The sequence below is a fragment of the Paramormyrops kingsleyae genome, chromosome 6 (genome assembly GCF_048594095.1).
Source record: "Paramormyrops kingsleyae isolate MSU_618 chromosome 6, PKINGS_0.4, whole genome shotgun sequence".
Taxonomy (NCBI): domain Eukaryota; kingdom Metazoa; phylum Chordata; class Actinopteri; order Osteoglossiformes; family Mormyridae; genus Paramormyrops; species Paramormyrops kingsleyae.
Genome location: NC_132802.1, coordinates 1,356,661 through 1,376,749, shown reverse-complemented (window position 1 = coordinate 1,376,749; position 20,089 = coordinate 1,356,661). Strand labels below are relative to the sequence as shown.

Genomic DNA, 20,089 nt, shown 5'->3' with positions numbered 1-20,089 from the left:
CCCTTCAGCGAGGCCTTTAACCCCCCAGCACTCCAGGGGCTCTCCACACTGGCTGACCCCATGCTGTGACCCCCCAAGCTTGCTCTCACCGGTGATGCTCTTCATGAAACACTCAGACACAAGAGGAGCTGTTCAATCTACCCATGGGGATCAATAAAGGAGCGCTATTCTATCCTGTTGAAGACCTCTTCTTTCACCACAGAGTCACGAGAGATGAAAAGCAAAGCTGGGCTAAACGAATCATTCAAAAAGCATAAAATACATTCACACGGGCTTCCCTGGTGTCCACACTCAGGAGAACTTAAGGAATGTAAAACATTAGTCTGCGAGAATCCCAAGCATATGGTTGATCTCAGAATATCGGTGAGTTAAGACAGACTAAACCCTGACAGACTGGGATACGAGTCTGGATTTACCCTCTCACCCACTCCAAGCTTCCGATCTAAACCACCTCTGCATTTTTAAATTGCACGTGAACTTACTGGGCCTTTAATGCAGACCTTTCAGATTTGAAATCAAAATAAACTTTAGACAGATAGTTAGAGGAACAGAGTCTGTCTGAGGCTACTCACGGCTCTGGCCGGATCCCCGAAGTCCACCTTCAGCCGGCCCATGGCCCTGATGATGGCAATGATGGACTGGATGGTGTTGCTGTAGACCACCACCCTGTACTGCCTGCACTCCTCCTCAGAATAACCGTCTTCGTGGATGATCCTGGGGGGGGGAGGGTAATGGATAAATGACAAAGGCCTCCCTGTTACATTTCATCGTTATTTAATATATATTTAATACGTGCCGATATGCACCTTTAACTTGAAGAAATTCTTAGATACGAGTTGCCTTCAGTGCCAGGAAACAGCTGAGATTATAAGTCTTATATTATAAACTTGGCAAACGTCGATATCCAGGCCCTGACAGAGGCTGCGATGCCCAACAGCACTGCTGGAGGTCCTTAAGTGACACGATGTAATGGAGCACTGGGCTCCCCTTCAGCCATGTGAACAGACTATTACCCAGTGATGAAAGCATTTCATCTACCATTACTCCAGGGTTTTTATTGTCATGAGAAAACTCAAGAGCTCAGTCTAGGCAAAAAAATCGGATTATCTGACACTTAAAGGCTCCAGTAAAAAGCACGGAGAAATGTTATCGGCGCTGATCTGCTACTGTGGCAGGTTCTGCAGGGGGGAGTTTTCATTGTGAGCGACCAATGGCAGTTTGGATTGGAGCGTTGTCTGCCAATCAGACAGAGGCATTAAATATTCATGACGCCTCAGTATCCTTTTGACTATTTGAAAGAATAGTCATAATAATTCTATATTTTTGTAGACGCTCAGGCAGAAATGAAACTATTCTCCAGATTTCGCAAATGATTTATTTTCAGCCTCCTGGAAGGATCACAAAGACCCAGAATTCAATGGAGACAGGAAAAGTCCAGCTGTCACCCAAAAGTAACGGCTAACAGCGTCTTCAAGGTACTCAGGAACATGAAATGCCTCCAATGACATTTCCTCAGTCAGCATCAGAGAGGATAACATCTCAACATGCACAAACATGCAAAGTAATTCATCCATTCATGCAACTGGGGAGTATTCTGGGGTAGAACAAGGCAGGCAAGTCAGTACTGCAAGCTATGAGTTACTCGCCGTTTCCCTACAATGAAGCAAGTTACGAAAAATGGAATCTTACTTCATCTGCTTTACTATTGTGCTTTTTCCAGACTCCCCAGCACCTGAAAAAGAGGATAAAAGACACGTTAACCTGAGCTCACTAGTGACACAAGCACAAAAGCAAGACTTCAATAGAGCCTCGTGCACCACAGTGTGGATCAATGCCACAGCACCATAAATCTGCTGCGGTGGAGATCCGATAATGACATGGAGGGCCGTGGTAGGGGGGGGTTCTCCGCAGTTCGGGAACAGCGCTTCGCGCCGAACAGACGCTCGCCGGCCGCTTCAGGACGCCACACTGTGGCTAAATTCTGTGGGGCTCAACTGGCACCGGATATTGCCTGGATCCCAGGACCTGGTCGCCAGTAGAGCCTGTTTTCAGAATTACCACACCATACTCATGTCAACACTGCAGCCAGCATGAATCGGATATCCGCGAGGAAAACAAAAGATGTGAGGTTTATATTTTGAGTCTAGAACCTTGAGTCTAGAAGATTCTAACAGACTAAGGCAGACCCCCCCCCTCCCCATGTCCCCAGCTTCCAATAGTTTCCAGCTTTGACACTACAGTTTATACACTACAGCACTAAAAGGGGGCATGAAGAGAGAAGACTGAACGTCCTACATTGCAGCAAATTAACCGTTTCTAATTGGGCATCAGTAATTAGCCATAACTCTGGGGTGCACAAAAGCTTTTTGGGGGCCTTGGTTGGGGGGTGGGGGCGCTGTGCCTCTTCCAGTGCCATCAAACAGATTACTGTCTCTGCCCACTGTGAACCACTGGAGGCTGCTAATGAGAGTCAGACCCAGAGCCTGTCAAAGCAGGAGCACCTCGCTAACCCTGCAGTGAACCTGACGGGGGGGGGGGACAGCTTAACCACCCCCTACTGCAAACCCCCTTGATGGCTGCTGCATTCCATCTCCACAGGCCTCCCAGTCTTGCCTGGCACAGCGAGAGTCACTGACAGCGGATGCCAGCGAGCGGCCAGCGAGTCAGAGACACCCCCCCCCCTGCCTGACAGCAGAGCGCCATGACAAAGCTGGAAACACCTTAAAAGGAGAGGCAGGGGATGGGGGCAAAAACAGGGAAGAAACTCAGCGTGTGTCAGGCTGACGGCATCGCGACTGACCCTCCGCCATCGATCTCCGACTATCGGAGTTAAAACGTCAACGTTCGGGCTCTTAATTACCGCAACACCATTGGCCCTACATGCCAAGATGCCAAGAACCTGCCAGGTCGCTGCTGACTGTACAGATGGTGACGCCAGACAGCACCTCCCAAGGGCAGCCGCCGGACCTGCAAGCCGCTGCTGACCGTACACACGGTGATCGCCAGGTGGGGCTGGCGGAGAGCCGACGTTGCATCTCGCAGGTGGCCACACCTTCCCCTTCTGGCACTTCACACTGTGCCCTTATGCTCGCTCTCTCAAGCAAATTCAATTACCCATGCGATAGCACAGGCCGTGGGGAGACACACAGGCCAGATAACAGAGAAGTTCCCAGCATCTTCTCAGGAATGTCACACCCACAAACAGTAAGGAAACTATATAAAGGAGATTCCAATCTGCCACAGAGAAAGGATCACCTGTCTATGGGAACCCGAAGAGCCACATGACAGCACAAACTAGGCATTTTTCAGTCCTCTAGTAAATTAAAGCTATTTAGCAGTTCATGTTCACTATGAAGAGCCCATTCAGTCTTGCACCTGTCTGCCTCCGTGGGGTTCGCAGTAGGTTATGGGTTTGAAACTTCAAACATCTCCCCCCAGATAGCAGCTGATGTTAAATATTAGGCAGCTGAGGCACGGAGGGGAGGGGTCGAGCCAGTCTACTGAATGGGGGAGGGGGGGCAGTCTGGCAGACTCTCAGGGACACACTGGCAGCATCAGCCACGACAATCGGCAGCTTCCCAGCATAAAGGCTGAGCCTAGAATGTTCCACAGCATCTTGGTAGCTTTAGCCAATCAGGGAGCAGGATGGTTTGTGCAATGGTGGGGGGGGGGGGGCTGCTAATTGCTGCTTTACTGCTACCCAGCAGAACCGCGGCCAAAGCCGGCCAGGCGAGAGAGGCACAGTTTGGGGCTTCCTCAGTGCCGACGGAAGCTAGAAACCTCAGAGGTTCCGGAGGCTTCTGTTCAGCTCTTATGTCCCGCGGTCTGAAGGCATCTCAGTCACTCAAAGCTACACTTTCATCCAAATCAGTGCATTCATGGCAGAGGCATGCTGGCCCCCCCAGGCCGCAGTTCACTGACGACGGCAGCTTTCCTCCGGGTGTCAGCTCCTGCCTCACCTGCTCCTCCAGACACAAATCAGATGAGTCTGGCCTTCAAAGGCGCATGTTCGAGCTCTGAGAGACACTCTGCGTTCGAGGATCATTCACAGCTTGGTGCCTTTTTCCTCACTGAAAGCAGAAAAGCTGAAGAGCTGCAAAATAACACGAATGGAGACAAAACTGGGCTCAGATCAGCAGGCAGTAAAAAAGCCACGAGGCGGCCGGTGGCCTGTTCCTGCACAGGGGCTCTGCATGTTCGCTTATGAAGCCGCGGCCGGTGGCCTGTTCCTGCACAGGGGCTCTGCATGTTCGCTTATGAAGCCGCGGCCGGTGGCCTGTTCCTGCACAGGGGCTCTGCATGTTCGCTTATGAAGCCGCGGCCGGTGGCCTGTTCCTGCACAGGGGCTCTGCATGTTCGCTTATGAAGCCGCGGCCGGTGGCCTGTTCCTGCACAGGGGCTCTGCATGTTCGCTTATGAAGCCGCGGCCGGTGGCCTGTTCCTGCACAGGGGCTCTGCATGTTCGCTTATGAAGCCGCGGCCGGTGGCCTGTTCCTGCACAGGGGCTCCGCACATTCGCTTATGAAGCCGCTGCCGGTGGCCTGTTCCTGCACAGGGGCTCTGCACCTTCGCTTATGAAGCCGTGGCCGGTAGCCTGTTCCTGCACAGGGGCTCTGCACCTTCACTTATGAAGCCGCTGCCGGTGGCCTGTTCCTGCACAGGGGCTCTGCACCTTCGCTTATGAAGCCGCGGCCGGTGGCCTGTTCCTGCACAGGGGCTCCGCACCTTCGCTTATGAAGCCGCGGCCGGTGGCCTGTTCCTGCACAGGGGCTCCGCACCTTCGCTTATGAAGCCGCGGCCGGTGGCCTGTTCCTGCACAGGGGCTCCGCACCTTCGCTTATGAAGCCGCGGCTGGTGGCCTGTTCCTGCACAGGGGCTCTGCATGTTCACTTATGAAGCCGCGGCCGGTGGCCTGTTCCTGCACAGGGGCTCCGCACCTTCGCTTATGAAGCCGCGGCCGGTGGCCTGTTCCTGCACAGGGGCTCTGCATGTTCGCTTATGAAGCCGCGGCCGGTGGCCTGTTCCTGCACAGGGGCTCCGCACCTTCGCTTATGAAGCCGCGGCCGGTGGCCTGTTCCTGCACAGGGGCTCTGCATGTTCGCTTATGAAGCCGCGGCCGGTGGCCTGTTCCTGCACAGGGGCTCTGCATGTTCGCTTATGAAGCCGCGGCCGGTGGCCTGTTCCTGCACAGGGGCTCTGCATGTTCACTTATGAAGCCGCGGCCGGTGGCCTGTTCCTGCACAGGGGCTCTGCATGTTCGCTTATGAAGCAGGACCCAGCGCTCAGCTGCTTACCAGAAAGGAGAGCATCTCAGAGCCGGAGATTAAGGAGAAATACCTTACATTTCTAGCCTCAGCCCAAAACAGGATTAACATTAATTCTACCCACTAATAGCTACACAAGGAACCAGATGTGCAGCATATAATCTAAAGCCACAAATATGATAAAGCTTAACCGTTTTGTGTTTTTTTTTCATACCCGTTTTGGAATCACTCCTTCCTCTGCCGTAAATAAAAGCCCACATAAGCCACATTTGGGCTGGCAGTCTCTTCAAGTCGATGGGCTCAGCAGAGAGGTGAAGCCAGAGGAACGACGGCAGAGACAGAGCCAGGACACTGCAGCGCACTCGTGAGTCTGCCGTACGCCACGTTCCCGTTAAAGCGCCCCCCCTCCCGCCCCGCCCCCAACTCAAATAGTAGATGGCATAACAAAGGCCTTATTTAAGATGACTTTTTACTGTTTACACTAAAATGTATTTTTAGGTCATTTAGGTTCAATATTAGATGTTAGTAGTACAACAGTTGGGCCACTTCAGGAAGAGGAACCCAGATATTCAGAGCAGTTTTTTCTGGGTAACAGCCTGCATCTGCGACACGAAACCATGGCTATAGCAGTAGGTGTTACCTTCATCCGTCAGACGATTCCTCAGATGATTTCATCCATATCGCAGGAGAACAGGAGCCCCACCACTCTCGGTTCAGATGAAACACTTCCTCTCTATCGGTAACGCACATTATTCATATACTCTGCATGGGACGGAAGTCATAAAATCTCAGGAATGCACCCACTAGGTTAAAAAAAACGCTTGTGTAGTTGCCCACAATTCATTAAAACTCAGAAACTTTGAATTTCCTCAACAGAGTTCAGGTTAAAATGACTTTGTAGATGAGACGTTTTGAGATGCTACTGAGGCCTTGAAATAGGAAAGCAGAATATTTTAATATCTAAAGAGCAGAAATATGTCAATAAAAATGATAAAAATTATACTGAACCCAGCAGCACCGGTCACAGCTGTGGCGGTCTGATCAGGACGCCCATCAATGGCTGCTGTCCAGTAGGAATAATGCAACCAGGGAAATCTTCCAAGTCTTGCCCCCATTTTTGGCACAAAAAAAAGATCTGTGCCACCCAGGAACAGGCCACCATGAGGCCAGGAAACAAAATGTGGGCTTTCCTGCGTTAAAAAAAGGTTTCACTACCTTAATAACCAGGGCTCTCATTTTTCAGTGTGCGAGTAAGACAACTCCTAAATGTGTGCGTATGAAGCACTGGTACGCACAGGCAAATCGGAATGATCACTCGTGCGTATGAACAGCCATATGAAGCTGATAAATGACAAGTCTCATGTGTTCTCAATGTGACTCTGCATGCGCGGCTAATTTAAAGAGAGATGATTCAACCTTAAAGGCCCTTATATGGGCATACAACTTCTGCATAACACGTCGAACTGCACGATAGAACATTTTGCAGATATGGAAACCGTGAAGAGACAACCCCTTATACACCCTTATTCCTGTTTGCACTACATACTGAGCAGAGGGGAGATAAGAAACTTCACCGGGATCAAGGTGAAGTTTTGCTGGATGTAACAGGAAAAAAACAATTACAAATAGGTCCCTAATCGACAACTGCCCCAGCAGCCAGTCAAAGAAAGGGAAGAGCCTAGCATGTGGACAGGGGACACAAACTGTTAGCGCTGATTCACCAGTAATGGGAACGGCGGCAGAGGTAAGGTAGTGCTTTGATCTGAAAATGACCATCAAAAAACAGAACTGCAGCCCACAGGTACCTGAAGTTGGAATTCCGACTCAGAATGTTGGAGGAACCTGTGCAACTCGGCCCCAGAATTCAACATGGCTGCACCCGTCATCAAAGGAAGTGAACGCTGTAGTTATATACTGTTCATTAGCACTTGCGTTTTATTTGTGTTTCAATAAATTGGTTGTACACAGTCCTGTCCAACTGCTATCTGTGGACATGTTTGTATGCACAAAATACCGTGCAATACGTTGTTATTAACTGCTTTTAATAAAAAAGGATAACAAACCTGGCTACGACTGGTATTGATAAGTGGTTTTCTGACTTGTACTGCAAAGCGGTTAACTTGGGTGTGACATCATTCCCAACTCCAACTTCCGACCTTGAAGCTAAACGGCATGCAGCTTAAGATGGCTGCGTTTAACTGGCTGCAGCAAGTAAGTTGGACCCCACAATAGACCAACGAGTCTGGCTGGGAATATTCTTAAATATATGCACAGTTCTATACACAGTGTCCATGGTGCAGGCACACAACTGCAGACCAATAACGGGTTGACCGATAAATGAGCATTACTGAAAAGTAAATGGCAGAGTTTAACCACATGAGTGGACGGCCTTCGAGTCGCAGAATTACTCTAAAAGTGGCAGCGTCTTAAAAATAAACCCAGCGGGTTAGCAGAGCACGCTGGCCATCTGAAACACTGCCTTCAAACAGCTTGAAGGTCAACCCAATGCTACTAGAACATGTTTGGAACAAGAAGGTCATGGCTGGCTATTTGTGGCCTTTTGCTGCCAAGTCATTCGCAAAGCAAAGGAACCACTGAAGACCAAAGACCAGCCATCGCTATTCCGAACTACCAATGTCAGTTCTTTTAATATTATTCTGTTATTCTTGAGGAATGTGCCTCAACCTAAGAATGCAGTTATGGTATTCATATCGCAAAGTGCTGAGAAAGATATTCATACATGTCTGAATGTAGGCAGCATGACTGTGGTTGCACTGAATAACCTGCGTCAGGGATCCTTGTGTGCGGAGCCAACAGCTGCTTATTTGGTTAAACTTTCTCCAAGGCTGTAATCAGAACTGAAACCCGAATGATGCAAGACGACCAGCGGCACGGCTCAAGTCATTTTCCATTACACATGCTGGTCTTCACACGATAAGAAAAACTCTGACCAGCACTATGGTGGCGCAATCCTGAAGTTTCTACATCGGTTGGGTTGGGGGGGGGGGGGGGGGTAATCACTGACTCATCTTCAGAGACACTTCCCAGTGTGAGAAGTGGGTCCAGTTTGGCCAAAAAAGCAGAGTGTGTGAGTGGGCAGCGGCTCGGACGGCTGCTGGCTTACAGTGGTAATCCTGCATCTTCACAGTTTGCAGCCTTACTGTGCCTATGCCTGTTCATCCACCTGGACACCAAAAGCAGCAACGACATCTGGCTACTCGGAGAGTCCATCCCCCGAAACCATTCTGGCCACATGTTGCCAGACTTCCTCTACCCTCTACAACACGTCCGACAGCCACTCTGTGAAGTACTTCAGCAATTCAAGAGTATCACAATAAGGCACCAACAACGGATCAGTGCAAGAACCACGGTTCCTCAGGCAGAGGAATCCTTTAGCAAACGTCTTTTTCTTATTACGAGTTAGTTCTGGCAAAGAGGTCTCCACAATGAAACCTGGTGTCTCTCAGATACTCAGAGCCCCAACACATCAAGCCTGATGTTGGCTTACTTGTGCTCAAGCTCCTGCAGTAGAGTATAGAAAACAGGAAGAGCTTTTACATATATCTGGCATCTTCTGGCCTAGACGTTTCACCCTTTGTGCTGCATCCCACTTGGTAAGATCTCAGGCTCCGATTCAAAACAATGATCTGTTCTCCTAGTCATATGCAATTTCACCCAGATCTACAGCCAAAATCCTTTGACTGTGGGACACTAATTTCAGGGCACAGACCCTGAGCACAGCAGGGGAGTGGCAGCACTAAGCAGGGAGCCCCTTTACCCGCTGTTTGCAGCTTACGGGAAACAGCATGCTGGTGTTCCGATAGCTTAGCAACAAGAGGCACAACCTCTCACTCCATCTCAGCCTGAAACCGCATAAAGATCATCCAGCCTCATATATTCACCATCTGATTACCAGAGTGAACGTACACTAGCTGTGTCAAAATGGCCAGCAAATATATCCAGTACCTGCCTTCATCTTTCAGTTCTTTTTATACTAATAATCCATCAGGGCAAATTTTTAAAATCTGCACCTGATTCTACACAGTGATTCAGGCATGTGACCAAACCAAACGCAAATCCGGCGTGGATCTGCCAGTGATCTCGGCCGTCATCTCCGGCCGAATGCGCGGGATGCCGCCGTGGCAGTGACCGCCGTTTAGCGCCACCCCGCACAGAGCGAGCCTCAGCAGCCTTTTGGACAGCAGCAGTCATTACAGCTGCCATCGTTTACACAAGCCTGGCATGGGAGATAGTCCCGGGAAAACCGGGCCACTTCACTGCAGAAACTGCTCAGAAATGTTTTATAAAACATAAAAAAGCCCACAACCAGGCCTGAGTAAACGCTGACATCTGCACATCTGAATACTCAAAATGGCGTGGGAATTTCCCATTCTGGAAAAATACCGGTTAGTCCGCTTGGCAGCAGAAATGATTAAATACTGGGGCGGGTTGCGGACTGCAATCGAGATGCACAAGAGAGTTTAACAAAGAACAAAAAGTATCGAGAATAAATATTTTTATTGATTGATAGACCACAAGCCATCTGATTCAATTGGGCATTGAACCAAATAAGGATACTGACCACATCACATCTCGGTCGAGCACAGGTCAACTGTATATCACACGGAGACACAGACACACACACACCTCAAGCAGCCCAAACACAGACCTTCAATAAGCAGTACGCACTAACTGCCACATTAACTGCACAGGCCAGGTTCCCGGAGCAGCCGGCTGAGGCGAGAGGCCGGTTCTGTGACTCAGGGTTTGGTTTCGGGGGAGCGGAGAGGCCTCCATGCTACCCATGAGGACGGTACTCTAACCTGAACTGCTACAGTGAAACATCAGCTCTGTGAATCGCTCAACTGATTAAAAACGCCCGCTGAACATTTCTAAATTTGGGGATGGGGGATTCTTCCATATTCTATGATTCCAGTTGCTGCTGTACCTAGAAGCAGAATTTACACAATATAAATGTTATACCCCAAAACCACACATGACATGTATTTTGAGGGTCAAAAAAAATAAGCAAACCCAATGAGTCACGGTGGGCTTCGAGCTCCGCACTGCATTGCTACACGTTCTCAGGGACAGCAGACAACTGCTATTATCAACGGATGGCATGAAAAGGAACAGAGATTAAGGAGAAGCCAAGACGTCAGAGCCGATTGGAAAGCGGCGACGCGAAAGCGAGTCCCAGCAGGTCCTGCTGACTGCATAAGCCGGGCGGCACTGCAGGTGGCTGTTATGCAAGAGGGCAGGCAGGCAGAGCGCAGACAACGCAGCCAAGCAGCCAAGCATCACGCAAAAAGCAGAGATCAAGATTGGGGCGGAAGACTGAAGCCCGCCGCCTGGGGGGTAGACATGCCATCGCAAGAACGTGATATTGGGAGGGGGTCCTCTGTCTGCCCTAAAGCAGTAATCATCATGGCTGGGGGGGGGGGGGGGCGCGTGTAAAGGCAGCCGTCCTTGTACCCAAGGAAGATGATAGCAGCAACAATGAGAAGCTCACACACCATCTCGCACCAGCAGGGGAAAAGCGAACATGAAATACGAATCCCGTCAGGTCTGTCACACAAACATTTCCATTTAAGCTGGTTTTTCATGCCGCCCCCCCCCCCTCCCAGGTTAAAACTTCAAACCGGTTTTATATTTACTGCTGTCCAGCCTCGTCTTGGACTGTAGTTAATTACAGTGGTATGCAGAGGGCATGTTTCCAGCCTGCCCCCTACCAGCAGACCGACAGCGGGGGGGGGGGGGGGGGGGGGGGGGGTTCACCCAGGGCAATGGGATGGGAGCATCGGCCAACAGCGAGGCGGGGGGGGAGGGGGGGGTTCACCCAGGGCAATGGGATGGGAGCATCAGCCAACAGCAAGGGGGGGGGTTCACCGAGGCCAACGGAATGGGGCCATCAGGCAACAGCGGGGGGGGGGGGGGGGGGGGGGGGGAGGTTCACCCAGGCTAGCGGAATGGGACTATCAACTGACAGAAGCCTGTCCAGAAGGCAAGCGGGCCGATCCATACGTCGCTGCCATCTTCCAATAAATCCCCTTGTTCGATGACTGAGAAAGGACTATTTTTTTATTATTCAAACCGCAACCGAAAGCACATTTTTCACAATTCAAGATTCTTCAGAATAAAAAGCTAGTCTAAAGCAGAGGACAAAGTCCTACCGAGACCAAATTTCAAAATGATGTGTTATGACTGAAACAACTGAACCTCCATATTTACTCACAGATCAAATCATTTAGTGACCATACTAGGGCTGGGCGATCTGAAGTACACCAAACCATAGTATACCAAAACAGTATTATGTGGTGTGCCCTCCTACAGTGCATATCGCACTGAAGTATACCAAACCATAGTATACCAAAACAGTATTATGTGGTTTACTCTGCTACAGTGCATACTGCACTGAAAGTACACCAAACCATAGTATACAAAAACAGTATTATGTGGTGTAAAGATAAACATAAAGATACACTAAGTTTATACTAACTTTTGGATTTTACAAAAGGCATCTCATTAATATATTGGCCATACTACTAATCTGCTTAACAAATTGTGGGTGTAAAACATCTGTACAGTACCAAAAAGTCGGTGTCCGGCGAAATGATTACTGCACATGCGCGATACAATATTGTTGCGATATCATCCAGCCCTATTCCAAAATTTCTAAAAATAATAAAATACAAGATGACAAACATCTAAACACTAATCTACTCTGTAAGTCAGACATATTGATATTATTAATTTCTTTCCAGATACTTTTCCTGAAAGGAAGTACAATGCCAGGCAGGGCGTGAAGCAGCCTGCAAAGGAACAAGACCCCAGCAGGGCTCTGGGCAGGACGCAGCTCTAAGAGGAAGCTAATGCTGCCCCCCGCAGCCGCGACTTCGCAGGTGTGGCACTGCCCTTAGTGAAGCGAAGGTGCCCTTCAGGAGCACGGAAGTAGCCAGGAAGTCAGTTCAGTGTTTGGGTCGGTCCATGTGAAGGCCAGCAGGTCCAGCAGAGGGCTGAACCCACCAGTATCAAAGATCTATGTTTTCAGCTTTCAACACGAATGTTAAGGGTTGCTGTTCAAAGCAGTTGAAACACTTTCTGTAACAATTTTCAGTTTCAATAATCATACACTGCAAGAGCATTTCAAGAGAGCAATCAGCAGCTGACCTGATCCATCTCGCAGGATGGGTATGGTCTACTCACACTCAACTCCTACTCTATTAGGTACACCTGCTAGCTAATGCAAACAGCCCCATCCTCCAACAGCGAATCACACGGCCAGAACTCACTGCATACGGCACTCAGAGGAGGTCAAGAGGTTCACTTACTGTTCAACTAAACATCAGAGTGGATAAGACTCCTGACCTAAGCGATTTTGAGTGTGGTGTGACTGTTGGTGTCATACAGTATGTGGTGGTTCCAGCATCTGAGAAACGGCCACCCTCCTGGGAGTTTCCCACACACTGCATTGTCTACAGTTTACTGAGAACGGTACAAAAAAAAAAAAAAAAACAGATCCCGTCAACGGCATGTCTGTGGCCAAAAACACGCTGTTAACGAGGGAGGTCAGAAAAGAATGGCCGGTTTCGCTAAAGCTAACAGGAAGGGCAAAAGTGGGAAAAAGTAACAGCTCAGTAAAACAGGGGCATGCAGAAAGTTCTGTCTGAACACAACTCTCCAACCCCTGAAGCACAGATACAGTACAAGCTTGGTGAGACCTATGAAATGCATGTGGGGTGTAAAACCCATTTCACGCATTTCAGGTGAAAAGATTCCAAGGCTGATTTTTTGCTGCTTATTGGGCCAGAAATAAACAGAGTATAGGCCTGGATACTCCTACAGCACATCGAAAGTGAGTCCAGTGGGCCCACCACTGATTTACGATCTTTTGCGACAATAGAATGGACTGCACAGCCTTAAGCCGGCAGAAATCCATGGCTGCTGTTTCCTGCATACTGCTACTGAGCTTTGCACAGCTAGTCCTGTATTCTTAGGCTAAACGTGCATCTCCGCTCACCAAAGCCATCGCTGGCAGATCCAGCATCGACAGGCATCAGAATTTATCATATGGTCTCGATGGAAAAAGCCTCATACCCCCCCCCCTCCATGACTATGTCAGACAGAAATATTCATGTGGTCTGGGCCAGGCTGGTGATTCATCCATTTCATCTGCTGAGATGGTGCTTCACAGAGGTGGGGGGGGGGGGGGCAAGACAGACCTATGGCCTTGGATGGGAAAGCCAGCCAGAATAAGGAAGACACATGTTGCTGTTTATTTTCTAAATAACTGACGGGGGGGGGGGGGGGGGGGGGTATTCTGCCACTACCTCAATTAGTGATATTTCATATATATATAAAATTGCCCCCATTCTGGCCTGACTGACCAGTCACTGCCGGTCTCCAAGTGTGACACAAAGTGACCGGGGCCAACTTCCGGTCTGGGGGGTGTGTCACCGCTGAGGTTCAGCATTTAGCTCCACAAGGGTATTGACTCCATAAAATAAAAAAAATGGCTAAAGTATCCCATGAAAAGTAACAGGACACATGATTCCAGAGCACAGACAGTGACTCCAGACAGGATGTCAGTGTCCCACCTCACTGACAGAAGGAAGACGAGTGCCAGTGAATATGACACCTGAAAATATTCTGCTAACATTTGGCAGTTGACCTCAACCCAATAAAACATCTTTGGGATGAACTGGAACACAGAATTAGGACAAGTCCAACATGGCCAAGGGTGAGGGAATGAGCAAAGACTTTCCTGGTATGCACACAAGGATTACGCAAAAATTTTCCTCTTCAATGAGTTTTTGTAGGTATACAATCTTTACATTTTCATTATAAATTCAGCTAGACAGTTATACTCAAGGAACCTAGAATATTCTATCCTATCAGAGAAGTGCAGTTAGGAAGAAGCAGGTGGACATGCTTGGCGAGAAACTGGACTTGGCACCAACATGGTGCCAGGAGGAGCTTATTTCTTGACAGAAGGTAATAAAATTGTTTCTTCAGTTAAACACAAATCCTCTCTCAACGAATAATGTTAAAAAAAATGCGGACTACATCGCCGGATTTGAATGCAACCGGTCAGCTAAGCAACTAAATTAAGTGGAAGGTCAATCCAGCTCTGCCCTGAAGAACCGAGGCGGAACACTCCATGTCACATTGGGCCACTTCAGTCTGAAAAACTGTATTCGCTTAAGTTTGAAAATGAATACGAAGCACTATAAGAAATATGCTAATACCTACTGCAAATTACTTCATACTTGTTTTAACGATTCGGCACTAAAGAATCCCCCAGCACCTCTTAAACACACCTGCACGGCTTACCGCAGCGGCGCCAGCAGCAACGCCCCGAAACCCGGAGCCGAGGCTCCTTCGCCCCGCAGCCCTCCCTGACCCACCGGGCTCCGGTCAGCCATCTGGACACGCTTTTAAAACGTTGGGCAAAGGACGGGTGTCCAGAGTGGAAAATCGGCCACTACCGGGACGATTAATTATATAGGAGATACGTGTGAATAATAATTCTGATAAGCTGCAGATGGAGGTACTCACCGAGCAGGAGCAGTTTGACTTCTCTGGACGCTTTCTCCCCATCTTCCCTGAGGTTCCGATCGATCATCTTACTCCTCTCCACCGCTGCTTTGTCCTCGGCACTGAGCGTGCAGCCCATTTTGAATACTGATTTTCCCGCAGTTAAACCTACACCCAAGCGTCTTACTTTGAAGCCCTTGGTATAGAGCAATTTCTTTTAAAATAAAAACTACATATAAAAAATTGGCGAAATTGCGGCTGCCAGTTGGTTACTTCTCCAGCACAGATAACCAAGAAGCAGTAAAAGAAGAAAATAAGGCGTTGGCATTCACATGAGAAAAAGATATTATTCGCAACTGTACTTGTCCCACGTACAGCTATCGCGGATAATTAGAAGCAACTGGTTACTGAAACAAGAGTAGTTAAGCATACCACCTTGATGTTATGGGTAAGTAATGATCCCCAATCGCCGTTCCAAACACCCAATAATGCAACTGACTATAGCTAACTCATCTAGAAAGCTATATTGTCGTCATCATCCAAAAGGCAAAGTGCTTTTTTAATCAAGTTGAGCTGTTCAGCGCGGATGAAACGCCCTGCCTCCGTCCAGCCCGTTCATTTCGCAGTGGGACAGCAAAATGAACAGAATCGGTGCGCGCTCACAGCCCTGCGATCGACGGAGTCTCTCCGCTCCCAGTGCTGTGAGGAGCAGCCGTGCTCAGCCCTAAGGGATTCTGGGAAATGTATTTCCCGTCAGAAGACGTCAAGTTGAAATGCGGAAGAAGTCTTGCGCGTTCTGCAGTCACAATATGTCTAATGTGGTAGAAGCGTTGGAAGATGGATGGATGGGGGTGTTTTTAATGATTTCACATATGTGACATATAGCGAATATGCCACATTTGCACAATTGCACGGTTACCCTCCTCTTAACAAGCAATACCTCATTGTTGTATATATACCTTATCCTGCTTATTGTATTGTTTTGTACGTACAGTATTTATTCCAACAGTCCTTGCCTTGACATGCACTTCTGCACTTTTTATGCATGAATCAACAACGCGTCCACCATATATAGTATATATAGTGGTTGTACCTGCTGTACGTATATACGTGAGCCCCTGACAACCGAAGACAAATTCCCTGGGTGAACATATACTTAGCTACATAAAATTGATTCTGACATGTATATATATATATATGAATATGAATGTATGTGTAATTATCTATGAATGTATATACACACATTCATAGATAATTACACATACATTCATAGATACATTACACATATATTCATAGATTGATATCTATATGTATTAACGAATTAATTTTTAGGAAAACTCTTTAAAACAGAGGCACATTTTAAAGCGTAAGTACACTTCACCCATTATGAACGCTTACAAAGTACATTCGTGCATTCATATGCGATGCGTGTATATATAAACAGGCTGAAAACGAAAATATAATAAGGCACTGCACTGCCATAAACGCATCTAATTACTGCTGGCTGTTTTGCCGTTTAATAGCTACACAGTAGTTGCATTAAAATTTTGCCTCTTTGACTACGTCAGTTTAGACAAGAGGTTCACATAAACACCATCTTCCAAAAGAATTAAACAGCTAGAATCAAAATGCATGGATCCCTTGGAAATGATAATTACTTTAAATCTAAACATTCTTAAAAATACTTTTTTTGACACTTCCAGTTTCTGTAACTATTTCTGATATAGTGTGCATTCTTGACTGTTGTTCTTTTAAAAAAGCCTTTCCCAGTTACATCACAATATCTTAAACGAGGCTCCTATGAGGTTTTTGAGCACAAGCAATAATTTGTGTTATAGCGCCCCCCGTGGACTACTACACGTATGTTACAGCAGTATTACTGATTTATAACTAAGCCCTCAAGTGCGAAGTACTGGTACTACAATATGCATACACGGACATTGATGTGATTACAAGTGAAAGAGCACACAAACAAACTAACATGCAGTCAAACAGACATGTAATAGCACACATCAAAGTAAGTGCAAAAACATACATATACACAAAGCACACAAAATGATTCAAATGCGCTCATATAAAATAGCACAGACAAGCTTACAAACATGTAGGCATGAAATTAAACATGTGTATTTACACACTTCACCCTCTGCCACATTTGTATACACAGTCATATGCACTGACCTGCAAGTTCACACAAATACGTACATATACAGACACATACATTAACGGATCAGACACACATGCAATCACAGACACGTGCATTCCCAGCACACACACAGACAAACATGGAATCACAGACACATGCATTTGTGGCACAGACACACGCGCAATCACACATGCATTCATGCTGCACCCACAGCCAGCCACACACAATCACAGACACATGCATTCCCAGCACACACACAGGCACACACGATCACAGACACATGCATTCCCAGCACACACACAGCTACACACGATCACAGACACATGCATTCCCAGCACACACACAGCTACACACGATCACAGACACATGCATTCCCAGCACACACACAGCTACACACGATCACAGACACATGCATTCCCAGCACACACACAGACATACATGCAATCACAGACACATGGATCACCAGTACACACACCCACACAGACACACACACAGCTGCGAGGGCTGCTAGCCTGAGGAGGCCGTCATTCTGCTTGTGCGCGCAGCCTGCCTGCAGACCGAGGGTGACTGATGAAACACTGTTTGTATTCTGACAGGATGAATGCGAGCGTGAAGGAGCCGTGAGTCAGGTGAGCCAGCCTCCTCTGAGCTTGCTCCTCCCACCTGATCCCCCAGCCTGCAAAATGTCCTTGAGGATGGGTTGCCATGGAAACCCTGGATCCCAGAGTGGCTGGGGGTGAGAGCAGCATGGGTCCTGCTATGTCCAGCCTGGTATCAAAAAGACAGGGCCCTTTCTCTGGCCCCTGTCCCTGATGCTGCCCAGTTTTCCTCTTGGCTTCCGCTTAAACAGCTGCTGGAACTTTTGGTTTTCTGTGTTATGAAATACATTTAAAAAACCAGGGCCCAGTGAAGACAGTTCTGACATGTCACGGAAGTGGCACACAATCTCTGGATTGACCCCTCAGGCCAGAGAGCCTTCTACCTGACACTCGAAGTGTGATGGTTAGTAAGTGGTAACCATGACTACAAGTTGGTAATTGTGACCTCCCCTCAGTGTGAAGCCACAGCTGTCTGATTAACCCAGTGCCTAAAGGAAGTAGTGGAACCTCTGGGCAAATGGATTATGAATGCGGTAAGGCAGATTGACATGGGCTGCAGAGTGACTGCTGGACTTTTGGGGCCTTATTGTCCTGCCAAATGCCCTTACGGTCGGAGTTAGATGCAGAAGTTCCAAAGGGTGATGGAAATAAGCATTGCATAGATAAAATATAGATTGCAGTGAAATTCTGTGGCAAAACATGGAGTGAGGAGTGAGATCAAAGACCATCTCTTCCTGCCCTGGCCAATCTCGCCAGGTACAAGCACCAGCCTTTACGTTTTCACTTCTCCATCCTCTAGAAAGAGAGAGAGATTCAAAAATCACAGAATAAGGCACTGTACTGCCATTAAAACACAGTACACAGCACTGCACTGCCATAAACATAGAATAAGGCACAGCACTGCCATAAATAAACACAGTATAAGGCACTGTACTGCCATTAAAACACAGTACACGGCACTGCACTGCCATAAACATAGAATAAGGCACAGCACTGCCATAAATAAACACAGTATAAGGCACTGTACTGCCATCAAAACACAGTACACGGCACTGCACTGCCATAAACATAGAATAAGGCACAGCACTGCCATAAATAAACACAGTATAAGGCACTGTACTGCCATTAAAACACAGTACACGGCACTGCACTGCCATAAACATAGAATAAGGCACAGCACTGCCATAAATAAACACAGTATAAGGCACTGTACTGCCATTACAACTCAGTACACGGCACTGCACTGCCATAAACATAGAATAAGGCACAGCACTGCCATAAATAAACACAGTATAAGGCACTGCACCACCTTAAAAAAACACAGTTTCAGGCACTGCATTGCCATAAATATGCAGATTTCCAATTTGGCTCTTACAGCCACTATGGGGCACTCTAACAGGTATTTGAGAGCTCTGTTTCAGCCCATCTGTCCTTGCACAGGTCAGTTCTTACAATTCTAGTTACTGATAGTGGAAATACCCAGACACTGGGATGATTTGGTATTCTATTTACTGGTTTCATGTCCACACAGGCACATAGATCAAAAAATGCATGGATATGTCACCGAACAAAGGTATATCTTCATCACCACACGATATGCCTTGTGAGAGGTCTCCATGTTTGTGGTGTTTTCAGTGTGCCTTTAGGGTAGTTCCTCACCCATGACTTAACCTGACCTTCATCTGCTTCCCATGGCTTATGCCTCCTCTCCCACCATTCCAGAAGCAACACAAATTCCTCTGGCACTGCCAGCTGCATGTGGGGGGACAGCAGAATTATGGATGCTTTTGGGTCAGCGGGTAGCTCAGCCGGAGATGCTTGTCAGGAGTCCTCTGTCAAAGTGGGTGCAGGTGAAGTCAGACAGGGACACACGACCACACACAGCTGCTCAACCAACCCCACAATAACAACAACAACAACCGCCAGCACCACCACAACAACGATGACGACAACAACCACCGGCAGCACCACCACAACAACAACAACAACAACCACTAACACCACAACAAATGGTAAATGGACTGCATTTATATAGCGCTTTTCTACTCCTACGAGTACTCAAAGCGCTTTACAATACATGTCTCACATTCACCATCCACACTCACATTCACACACCAGTGGCAGAGGCTGCCATGCAAGGCACCAACCTGCACACCGGGAGCAATTTGGGGTTCAGTGTCTTGCTCAAGGACACTTTGATGGGGTCAGGAGGAACCAGGGCTTGAACCTGCAACCCTCTGGTTGCCAAACGATAGCACTACCTCCCGCGCCACCATCTTCCACAACAAGACGACAACAACCACCGCCAGCACCACCACAACAACGATGACGACAACAACCACTGCCAGCACCACCACAACAACGATGACGACAACAACCACTGCCACCAGCACCACAACAACAACGACAACAACCACAGCCACCACCACCACAACAACAACGACAACAAACACAACAACAGCAACAACAAATATAATAATAATAGTATGCTTTATCCAAAATTACTTGTTCAGGATTCCTGCAATGTGACATATTTAGTGCAA

At 47.9% G+C, this 20,089-nt stretch overlaps 1 protein-coding gene across 1 annotated transcript in view; it reads right to left on the bottom strand.

Moving 5' to 3' along the window:
* gnai3 (guanine nucleotide binding protein (G protein), alpha inhibiting activity polypeptide 3) overlaps nt 1-15,519 on the bottom strand; it is a 28,785-nt gene extending 13,266 nt beyond the window's left edge. Inside the window, exons 1-3 of the mRNA XM_023793488.2 lie at nt 14,823-15,519; nt 1,690-1,732; nt 573-714 (exon numbers count right to left, since the gene is read on the bottom strand). Of these exons, the coding sequence (XP_023649256.1) occupies nt 573-714; nt 1,690-1,732; nt 14,823-14,940 (303 nt within the window). The 5' untranslated portion in view covers nt 14,941-15,519. The remainder of the gene's footprint in view (nt 1-572; nt 715-1,689; nt 1,733-14,822) is intronic.
* Between the last annotated feature and the right edge of the window lie 4,570 nt (nt 15,520-20,089).